Source organism: Antedon mediterranea, chromosome 3 (genome assembly GCF_964355755.1).
Source record: "Antedon mediterranea chromosome 3, ecAntMedi1.1, whole genome shotgun sequence".
Classification (NCBI taxonomy): domain Eukaryota; kingdom Metazoa; phylum Echinodermata; class Crinoidea; order Comatulida; family Antedonidae; genus Antedon; species Antedon mediterranea.
The window spans coordinates 29,288,653-29,301,328 of NC_092672.1; the positions used below are offsets into that span (position 1 = coordinate 29,288,653).

Below are 12,676 nucleotides of genomic sequence, written 5' to 3' on the forward strand. Positions count from 1 at the left end.
GACAAAAATATATATACAATTGTTCCACATATGACATCTGCATTAATAATCTGTAAATTACACAAAATGACTGGTTTGTACCATGTGAGTGTACCTAATTGGACTGTATTAATTATCAAAACTGTATTAAAATTTCCCCAGTATAATATGCAAACTCAGTGATACGGCATCATATGTGAAACATGTATAACAAGGTATGTAGCATACAACCTAATGAACCGTTTAACCTACTGTAACAATGATGGACATCACATGTGAAGCATATTGGATCTTGTATTTCGGAATTCGCCTATTCTGCAGAAATATTTCCATAATGTGGTAATACAGCACTAAGAACGATGTTTTGAATTTTTGGTTTATTCTATTCTTTCTTAAAACCAATTTGTATTGTAGCTAAATATCCTTGTATTCAAGAATGTAGGTGGGTTAAACGGAGGTGGGAAGCTGGTAAAGTTGGAGTGGTGGTGAATTACATCCCCTTAACGTCCCTCCCTTCCCCCCCCCCCCCCCACTCTTCACTTGGCAACTTGAAACACTGTGGTACAGTCATCATTTTTTTGTTAATTATTTTCTCTCCAATAATCCTATATCATGCAAGAAATTTACGTATTATCTTCTCAATATTTGTCATCCTCCTGCGAAATCTTATATTATGGACAGATTTCACTAACCCCTCTCCATATTCTTGTTGTTTCCCATGCAATGCATTTCCAGTTTACTATTTCCCATTCGGTACCATTTTTTGTCAAAGTGAATAATTTTTAAAATTTTATCTTTAACTGTTGTTTGTTTTCTTATTTATATACAGAATGTTTGTACTTGTTTAGAATTATTATTAAAGTTACTACAATAAATTTGTCATTTATATATACAGTTAAAATACTAGAGGGATATTCCATTGCTGATTCTCTTTTTTTATTTACTGTAGCTACTAAAATATTTCCTGTTTTGAAACGTGTTTTTTGTTCGTTGTGTTAAAATTAGTTTTTGTATTTTTAGTTTAAACAATGCTATTTTTTTAATTCAATTTAAATTCTTGAATTTCTATTTTATAAGTAGCTTACTGTGTTGTTGAAATCGTGACAGAGTGTTATTAGAAGGAATATGAAGACAGTAATATATTTTGTAAAACACGTTTATACATTTTACAACGAACTATCAACAGACCTTCAGATCATTGTATGTAAATAAATTTCGAAAACATTTGAAAAAATTATTATTTTCGTCTTCGTTGTTACATGCATTTCCATACATCGCCGTCGCCATTTTTCAATATAGGGACTTTACGAAACACGACGGTTACGGGAGGACGACGGATATCCTGTGTTTGCTAGACTGTAAAATCATATACAGTCAACATAGACGACCGCAGTATATCTCTCCGATCCCTCCCCTATCGTTCTCAAAAAGTTAAGACGACGCTAAGCTCCGCCCACTTTGTTAAAGCTCATGCATAATTCATGAGCACCACCATCATATGGCTTCCCGTCCTGCGCTGTGTTTCGTTAAGTCCCTATTTTCGTTTGCCGTCGTCGTCATCGTTGTTACCACCGTTGTTACGTTGTTAGTAAAATACAATTATACATTTTTATAATATATTTTAATTTATGTTTATTGGTTTATCCAAACAGCAATAACAATATATATATTTCTCATAAATGCCTACTCTGTAATCATTGCGTATATTTTCTTCTTTCCAAATGATTTTACAATATCAATATAGCTGGCCTTATAGACCTACTGTTATGAAGTTATGAAGCTATGCTATACCTGCAATGAGAATGAACCAAAATGATATAAATATATACAAGTCAACGCGTTGACCATATAATCGTCATTTTGACGCGCGCGTTCAAAGGTATCATCCTCATGTTGACGCGCGCGTTCAAAAGTATTATTCTAATTTTGACGCGCGCGTTCAAAAGTATCATCCTCATTCTGACGCGCGCATTCAAAAGTATCATTATTTGGACGCACGCTTTCAAAAGTAAATACCATTTATTTTTATTTAAATGTTCAGTTATAAGCATTTTAACGCGCGGGTATAAATGTACCATTAATATTAGTTGCATTTTTACGTACGTACGTAAGCAACCAATAACATTTTTAATTAATGTGGGTGCGCAAAAATCGTCATTGACAATACGACATATCATTATCAGATAAATATTTCACTTGAATATAAATTAAAGCAATGTAAATACATTTTGTTAATATTATACATAATAAATTAGCTTTTATTGAACAATTATATTTATACAAAGAGACAAACTTTTCAGCTAGAAAAAGAGTAGCTTGGGTCTGTGTTGTCATCTGAAGCAGAGTAGAATTTTACTTTATAGCCAGGCAAGATGTACAGTGTGTCGTCTGGTAGACACTCACTGTCCCAAAGAACCTAGGAAAAGAAAAAATAAATTGATATTAGTTTTTCAAAGTTAAAGATATATTATCCCTCAAAAACATGAAAAATGAAGATTAATAAAATCAAACTTTGAATAGGCCATGCTGTAGTTAATCACTTATGTAGAAAAAAAAACCCGAAAAAATAATTGTTTTCAGTTATAAAATCACAAAACGATTAAATTCAACCAAAAACCCATTGACTTCCTGTCAATTTTATTTCTTTTTTTTGCTTTAAATTACAGTTTTTTCAGATAAATATAAATCCAATTTTTGGTCAAAGTGAATAACTATTATTTGGAATTAAAATGACATATTCAACAACAACAAAAATTAAAAACAGATATTTTTTTCAGAAGGGAAAATATATCTTTAAACATTATGATACATCGAACACAAGAAACAGCGATGGAAAAATCCATAGATACAAAATGGATTCGCGCGACACCTAGTGGATGTAGGCCTATATGGAATGAACGATGTTGAATATTAAGAGCACAGGGGACGGGCACGCATGTGACCGTGAATAGAACAACGGGAAACATTACATTTCAATTTAATTCTATACAGAAATTGGTAACTTTCTAGGTGCGTGCGTGACTACTGTCATTTCTGACCTTCTTATCATCATTATATCGTCCTTCAAAATGAATATTATGCTGTTGGTCCCATATGTCTAATTATGACAACGATTCATCTTTAAGTGCCAGTACAGCTTCAGAATAAGACTATTATATATTAATAATAATTGTTATTGACGTATGAAATTGAATATAATTATTAGAACAATACCTAAAGGCTATTTCAAGGTACGTTCACACGACCGAACCAATTTATCAATTAAAATCTGAGGTTACCATTCAAACTCAAGTATTTTAATTGCTGATGACGTCAGCTATACTGGTACCTTCTTTTTGTTGTTAAACTGCTACTAATTTTACAGATCATTCGATTATTTATAATTACTTCAGCGGTAATGAATAGATTGGCCATTACTTACTCGATTTTCAGTATCTATAATTTCTATGGTTATTGCGTCGTTGTGTGACGTCAACGGTCCAAGTTGATCGATTTCTTGACAAGTTCCTGTTGCTTCTTTCAATGTTACTGGTACACGGTTTGTTGGTTCTTCAGATTGGAAATTGATGGCCAACCGACTTAGAAGACTCATTGTATTGAACATTGGTGGCACGGCGAAGCTGAACGTCCGTGATGTTGACGGCAGAGCAGTGATTACCGATATCGAAACATCTGACTAAGTAACCAAACAAAAAAGTTTTCATATGTATGCGCATGCGTAGATACTTTTTATTTCTGGGCGTTCATTCATGGTGCGCATTTTGACACAGGTTTGATGGCGACGACCGACAACATATCGATTGACCCTTAGGTCGTCGGTCTTCGCAAATCGAAACCTCCCTAATTTATTTATTTATTTAAAAACATATTTATACAGGATAAAAACATATCAGGTATAGATGTATCACATTTACATATGGTCCTGTTTATAGAAAATAAAAGGTTACAACATGCATATAGAATTCTTTAAAACTTGTAAAAATAGTAAAATAACAAATTAAGTAAAAAATATTGAAAATACCAAAAGAATAAAAAGAATTTGTAAAAGACAGACTGTGACTAAAACCGAGGCAAGAAAAAATAGTTTAATATATAATTATAATGAACGGTTTAAAGTTGTTTGATTATCCCAAAATAGAGATTTCGATAGGAACCTCTTTTTCAAATTCTTTAATGCTCAGGTACAGGCATGAATTTTAAATATAATTTCTGGTTTACTGTACATAAATCAAATATTTTTAATAGAAATCAAGACGAAAAAAACATGAATTTCCCTTAAAATGGTCAAATACAAAATTTGCCAAAATCCTGCCATAAAAACCAGGAAGACTTTTTTTCAGTAGTTAGATAGTTTAACATAATGTAATAACATGTCTGGTGACTCCCTAGAAGGTAAAAAAAGATGGTGGATATACGGTGGATAATTTTTGCTATAGCATAGAAATAAAAATCTGAAGTAGAATAAAAATACATGAAATGTAAAATACAAGTTATATTACCATACTTACCAAAGGTTTTGGGAAGGCGTGCATAGAAGGCAAGAGTGGTCCAGGAAGATCCGGGCTACTCAGCGGTGGTGATGACATTATATTTGGTGGCATCGGCATAATATTTGGTGGCATCTTCTTTAATTTATTTTTCTCTTCCAACATAGACGAAAGAAGTGAAATGGATTTTAATGACGGTTTAATAATCTGGTTTGATCCTCCTTTAGTCTGATGTTGGGGTTCTAGTTCAGAGTTAGTCATAACTGGCCGTTGTTTGTTTGGTAGAATTTGTCTGTTCGTCGCTTTATGTGCCGCGAGTAGAACGTTCCGTAATACCGTACCATATTCGGACTGAATAAGAATGAAATTGTTATATGTTAATAAATAAATATGTTTAAAAAAATGAATACGCTAAGAAATTAATACGCAAAGTGAATGTGTTAAGAACATTTAAAGAGATGTATATGTTAATATGAAATGAATATATTTTTAGTAATAAAAGAAAAGGCAAATTTTAATTAAATTGTACAATTTCAAAATTGAGTAATAAAAATATTTAAATGATAAGTTGACGTCTTCGAGTTGGTAACCATATTTTTCGACTGTGTTGGTATAGGCCTACTTTCTTCTTATGTTTACATCCAGTGGTGAGGCTATTATTTTCAGAGGGTGGGTATCGCTTTCTCTATCCTTTACGCAACGCAAAAATAATATTAAAACCTGTGCATGAATACGGATTCACCATTACCAATTGTATTGCACTACAGAACAAAATCATTTTTTTGTAACTCTAGCACTCAATTTGTATATAAGCCTTACCTCAGTGTATGCTGTCTACTTTAAGTAGGCCCTATTCACACATACTCTTACCTCAGTGTATGAGGTCTACATTAGGTAGGCCCTATTCACACATACTCTTACCTCAGTGTATGTAGGTGCGCCATATATTGACAAGAACTTTCCAAAGAAACAGACAATCCCAATGATAGTTGTTAAATATACTGAAGCCATCTAAATAAAACAAAATGTATAACAGTGCATTGACAATTATGAAGGGTAATGTTTTAAAACTTGGTTCTCACTAGGACGCAACGCACTGACGTAAATTCAACACAAGCGGATTGAACGATGACCAGCGGCGATAGTTCAGATAATCCATCGCTTTTCGTTGGTCAAATCACTTGCGTTTACGTCCTTGTGTTGCGTTTACGTCTTTGCGTTGCGTTTACGTCATTACGTTGCGTTTACGTTCTTGCGTTGCGTCCTAATGGGAACCAACTTGTTTTAAACCCCAAAGGTGTTAACTTTACATGGGTTCTACTAAAATACGTTTGTAAGACTTAGTAATTTAAGCCAACTTTTTATTACAGTACATGGACCAAAATTATGGAATAACTTAAATGAAATATAAAACAATGTGAAAATGTAAAAATTATTCAGACACCGAATTAAGTTTATTTTTCTGGAAAATTATAATTCATAAATGTATTAATATCTTGCCACATTACCTTTTTATATCAAATCTTATTTTGGTATTTGGTTTTTATGTTTTGTTGGTCTTTCTAAAACAGGCCTTTGGCCTCTAAGTTTGATCCAAATTAATGACATCTTTATTTGTTTATAATGTTTATTGTTGAAGTTTTCATTAATTGGATAAATGTGATATGATACTGATACTAAAAGATACGGTACGTTTAAAAGATCGATGAAGGCGATGACAATTACTAGGCTCTGATAGCAATGTACAATTTACACGAAGAGAGATTATAATATGCGATACATTAAAAAAAATCCTCTGTATAATAAATAATTTTTGCCATTTGTAAGTAGGCCTAATATCGACAGACTGCGCTCACGTAGGGAGGGACAATATCTCAAATGTTGTGATTTCACTAACATAAAAATACATAGTCTAATTGTAACACAGGGAAAGTAACCAAATAATTTACGAAAAATCAGGCCCGTAAATTAAGCGAACGTATTAAAATCTCTGTCCTGGAATAGTAATCGACTTAAATATTGTTAGAATAGAAGTACAGGTTACATTCATACAAACACTAGTGTGAAATCGCAGTCGTATATTGAACAAAATCGATTGTATCTTGGTTGCTGGCAAAAAAATGAATAGAAATTGCTAAAAATTATTCGAAGAATTATTAAATAAAAGATAAACATCTTACCTTCTTCAAAACGAAACCCAAATAGATTTTCAACAATTATATTTTTCTAACAGCAAATATTGTTTAACACGAGCACGGTAACTTTTAAGACAAGTGTAATAACTAATCTACGAGCTGTTGTTCTTATAGTTTACCGGTCGCCTTGGATCTAGCCAATTAGCAGTTTCGTCCGTAATTACGATGCATAACCTCAATTGCCATTACATACACGTGGTTTATATTCACGTATTAGAGCAACGAAACATTTTGCAAATTAGTTCGGTCATGTAGTTTTGTATCAACAACAACTTGTCTTTGGAACAATGAATAGCAAGGATAATAATATGACGTGTGTTTGATTGATTGATTGACATATATATTTATACTGGGTAACCTCTTCAGTCAAAGACTGATCTCCAGAAGGGCCCAGTTGGTGATCAGTGGCTGTGATGTACTAATACACCAGGGTAACCCCCTACTCTTCTCGAAAGATGTACTAGGTTCTTTAAAGTGCACACGAGCTAGATGTGTACACTGGACCTACGGTTTATAGTCCTTATCCGAGAAGACTCGTTCTACCACCAGAACCATGGAGTGAGTGAGCCTCGAACCCCTGCCGATGTTATGGCTACGTAATATTACGGTTCCACTGTCTTAACCGCTCGGCCACTCATTCACGTCACACACGTACGCGCGCGTAATAAAAAATAAGATAGTTTATGCCTACCAAGCCTAAATTAAGAATTGTCTTCCGTGTGGACAAGCCGAAGTTGTACTAATCAAATGGATTTGTTCTAATCCAAGCTACTGTAATGTGGACAAGTGTTAAAAATTAAAATAAGACAGTGGGAAAACTTGCAATAAGATGCGTTGTGCATGGCGAGAACGAGGTTGAAGAATGTAGAATAAGCGTAAGTTGTGTAGGCCTAAATTTAGAAACGGAGGAATAATATATACAGAAGTTGTCGGGAATTTTTTAACTTTAGGTCCGATCGTCATGGTTTGGTATCGACAAATAGTAGGCCTACAAATGAGTAGCCTCGCATGACGCAAATGTTTCATATATACTGGAAACTATAAACTTTAAAATTGTAATAAACGATCCGGTCATCAGTATAGGTTCAGTAAAATATCATTTACGGACGATAAGAGTTCAATATTGCAATTAACGCCGTTACTACAATCAATTTAACAAAACAAAGATGAAATTAACGGATTGAGTGGGCGTATAGATATTAAAGCTAGTTGGGCCACGAATTATTAATTTGTATAGTATGATTCCGATGTTTTAATCCGTGGATGATACTGGTCGATAGAACGCGTGGTAGAAAACGAAGTCGGTAAATTTACGAAATGAACATTGATTGAATTTATATTGCTGTTGAAATTGCAATGGGATTCGCTAATGTTTTAATATAAGGTAGATTTAACAGTACCGCCTACCATAGACATAGATAGGCATAGACATAGATATACTTTATTATCACATAATAAATATAAAATGTGAGACTCAGCTCCCCGTTACATTTGTAATAAAAACACCATATAAAAACATCAAAACAGAGAGAATAACACCAAAAGACAAAAAAGATAGAAAGATAAAAATAGCAAGTTCCTATATAAAAATATATTGTAAGTATTTTAATTGTATTGAGTAATAAATAAATCTACAATCCTATAAAATGCACTTATTCACGGGTATTGAGTAATAATTTAATATAATTAAATTATTTATTTTAATTAATATTATACAATTACATTATAAAATTAGATATAAGTCAAATACATTGTAGGCCTATGTCACAGTTCATTAAAAGTAATTACAGTAACTAGATGGCACGCTCGCTTCGCTCGCGTACCATCTAGGGGTGCTCACAGATGGTTCTCGAATACAGTAGAATCCACGGACGGGGACTTTTTTGGGACACTAAACAAAAACGGAAGTGTCCCCCTAATTGGGGTATTCAGAAATAGAGACAACAAAACCAATACTGGATTCCATAAAGGACAATTAATTTATGTGGATTAAAGAAATTAGGGAGAAATGGAAATGTATGTACGGGAATTGGGCGGCGGCACGTGGTGGTGGTGATGGAACCGCAGTAATAAAGTTGATTGTATTTATATATTATAAGAACCAAACTAAATAAATAGACCTAGACATTCTGCGAAATGGAAATCGGAAATTCAAGCTCCTATTCAGTGAAAAATTAAACTGTAGTCTACCTAAATATTTAGGGCAAATCATCGGTTGTGGTGTTGAACTTCCTGTAAACATTTGTGTGAACCAAACTGGGTCGAATTTCTGTCATGAGTACTGATTTGTTGGCCTGTGATTTATGACGCCTAAGGGATCTATCTAAACTTATTTTTTAGAATAATGTACGTACCTGTCAGATACAATTGTCTTGTGTCGTATAATAAATAAGTACTGTAATAGTTACTGAAGTTACTATTACAATCTCGTCAATGAAAACACGAAAATGTATATGCACTTACTTATGAAAACGTATACAGTATTATACTCAGTTATTGAAACAGTAGGTTTAAAAAAGTTTCGTTTGTCTGTAAAATGATGTAATCAAGCTGTTTACATGAGTCTTAATTTATAAGCACATCAATAATAAAATAGTTTATCTATCCTGTAATTGGCGAGATTATGGTCGCTGTTGAATGAAATAAAGCCAATCGGTATCATATTTGTACAGAAACGTTTTCGCGGCCGAAGGGTGTAACCTAAATTCGTTGTACTAGATGGCACACTCGCTTCGCTCGCGTACCATCTAGGTCGTGCCCACAGATGGTTCTCGAATACACAGTATTTTCCAGCGAGAAAAAAATGGAGATTTCAAATGTACGTACTGCAGGACTATAATACATTGTCGTTTACAGAAACGAATAAATATACACGATGATTTATGTAGTCAGCTAAAATTAGCACCCTGGGAATTACTTCCGAGAGAGAAACAATGAGTCAAATTTTTTTATTTGGACTCATTTAAACAAACCCAATTTGTGTTTTGTATGTAACATTAAGGGTTGAGGGATGGGGGAAGAAGATAGGTACAAAGAGGAAACATTTTAAAATATATTCTTATCCACTCAGTAACGAAATATTGTTTTTAATGTTTTATAGGCCTATAAATAATATACCACTAAATACAGTAAAACATTAACGATTTAATACTTTGTTAAAACTCTCACTGTCATAGTCGATTGAAATAGTAAAGTACATGTAACAATACACCACTACGTACGTACGTTTATATATTTTTAAATTATTAATTAATACAAACGTTGAGAAGCAACTGTCAGTAATAACGTTTATTTAGTGTATATTATAATAGTTTATAATCTAACAGTAGGGCCTACCCACACTCACAGTAATAAAGTTTATTTGTATATTTGTTTATATTATATCTAACAGTACCAACACTCACAGTAAGATATTTGCGATTCAAATTGCGATCAAAAGTGCATTGCAATACTATTTATGTTTATTCTCCAAGGGGGCCCATAAATCTAAATCTATACCTCTATGGTTAAACCAAATAATTTGGAATGTTCCATTCATCACAAATCAATACATGTGTAAAAACGTATATTACATGTATCAAAATAGCATTTTTTTAAGAAAATCGGCCTGTCTTCAACATTATGATGCTGTACTCGAACTGTTCAACCGGTTTTCAGCTATTAAAAACAATTATCGTAGGAGGAGATAGGAAAATGCGAAGTGTCCTCGTATTATTGTGTGCGGGTATTTTTCAAATTGACATCCATTAGACAGTGTATACCACGATCGGAAAACACTCCTATTTGGGGCAAATCGTTGAACCTAAATTCGTTCCAATCGTCAATAACTAATTATCGAACTCAATTTAATTAGTAGACAGGGTTACATCAGGTGGTTAAAATTAGTACCGAAAGTACGAACCAACTTTATATACCATCGAGTAAACATTCTAGAAATAACGCACGATTTACCGATTTTTGCCCTTACGTAAATTTATATATAGATTATCTTACAAATTGTTTGTTAAAGAGACGAATTGAGGAGGAAATAAAGGAGTTGTTAAACTTATTTGTTTTTGTCGAAGGATGAAGTAGTCCACCAGATCTGCACATAACAAACGAACTATGCAAGGGATGGGAAGAATCAGACATTATAACTTTGGCTTTAGCCAACATCAATTCGTTATTATAATTATCTTTTACTGACAACTGGGGATAACAGTGTCCAACATGGCATACAAATAGTAGGCGATACAAGCATGAAAATAGTGATAACAACTTAACTAATATTTTCACTAACTTTAAGAACTTTAAAAACAAATTTCGACAGTAATAAAGGTTCAATAGAGAATAAAACACATGCTATCTAAATCCTCAGATTTGGTACCCATACTTTTATCTGCTTTCCTTATAACTCGATAGAGTTTGTATTTCTGTTGATTATATCAGTTCATGAGATAAACACTTATCATTGATTATACATTAAGCTGTTATTAAATTGGATTAATTAACTTTATTCTTGTTTTTGTTTTATTATGTTAATTGCCCTCGCATGTGTCTCAAAATACCTACTAAGACGCAACGCAATGACGTAGACGCAACGTAAAAAGTCGACCAATCACAAGCGATGGACTATTCGAACTGTGAGAACTAAGCTCTAGAGGTGCAGTCGAATCGAATGCTTTAGCCCCTTAGTATGGGGATGGGGTTGCGGCGGCAGTAGGGAAGAAGGGTGGCAGCAAGAAGGGAAAAGCCCAACGACGGCTCAGCCTGGTCCGCTTCCTCAGATTACATATGCCTACATACTAAGTACTAATGCTGTACTGAAATTGTACAGCGCGCATGATTATAATATGTTCACACATCGTTTAGGTGTTGCCGCTTTTTACAATCTTGTGTCAACCATCACTCTCCGTGATTGCGCCGGTGAGTTGCAGTAGAGAGCGACATTCGATGACAAATTTAATGTTTTGGTGTCGCGCGTCACATGCTTTACGTTTCAGTGCGGTGCATTGTAACCAATATTACATTTTAGAGCAGAGAGATGTAGTCAGTGGCGTAACGCAAAGGCCGGAAAGGAAAGCGTTGGACGGCCACTTGGGCTTAGAAAACCAAAGTGGCCCTCCAACGCTGGAGGCCTCGGGTGTTTTAGCCTTTTTCGACATATTTTAATGCCTGTTTTTTTCCTCGGGACACTGCTCAGGGCCCCCATAAGATCCGGGCCCCTGGGTTTAGCCAGTGGGCGCTCATAGCAGTTACGCCAATGGATGATGATCATTTAAGATTCAGTGCGACACAACTGCATTCCAAGACCTACGCAATACTAGTTTCGTTTCTTATTTATGAATAATTACGTGCCGCTTATGATGGGCATATTCACCGGATGACATTTATGCCATTTCAGTACTCTCGTAACTATTGATTTCAGCCAGATTTCTGACGTCATCTAGCGAAAAATAATATTACAAATAATGTTCATTATAGGCCTGTGCAATGCAACTCAGTGAGGTAAAGCAGAGGCATGAGACCACTGGTCGTGTAGAGACGCAAAGTGGCCCTCCAACGCTCGAGTTCTTGGGCGTTTTGAACCTTTTAAACTTATTTTAATGCTTTATATTCCTCAGGGACCCCCATAAACCTCGGGGCCCCTGGGTTTAGCCAGTGAGCGCTCATAGTCGCTACGCCTCTGCAACTATAAATCCATACAAATATTCATGTTTTTTGGCATCGAAATATCAATTGCCGCAATGCCGACAAGACTTGACTTGCACAGATTGTCAATATATGCCGGTAATAGTCTGTTAATCGTTAACATAGAAACAATAATAATAGAGATAAACATGGTAATATCGACCAGTGAAAAGGATTTGAGACCTACATATTTCTCATTTGGCATCGAATTTTGCTGGCAATACCGACAAAATCCCGGATATTAACTTTTGTTTAATATTAAGCTATTTTGTCCTGGAAACCCCGTTAACTTGGCAACAACAATAAAAACATAACAGTGTCTTCGAGGCAGCAACAGCATACAAC

At 34.3% G+C, this 12,676-nt stretch overlaps 1 protein-coding gene across 1 annotated transcript; it reads right to left on the minus strand.

Annotated features, from left to right (window-relative positions):
• Positions 1–1,626: 1,626 nt before the first annotated feature.
• On the minus strand, positions 1,627–6,758 carry LOC140045164 (uncharacterized). Its single transcript, XM_072089956.1, has 5 exons — positions 6,647–6,758; positions 5,388–5,477; positions 4,488–4,817; positions 3,401–3,655; positions 1,627–2,395 (listed from the first exon to the last, which is right to left on the minus strand). The coding sequence occupies exons 2-5, from the start codon at positions 5,475–5,477 to the stop codon at positions 2,276–2,278; spliced, it is 795 nt and encodes a 264-aa protein (XP_071946057.1). The 5' UTR covers positions 6,647–6,758; the 3' UTR covers positions 1,627–2,275.
• Positions 6,759–12,676: the final 5,918 nt, after the last annotated feature.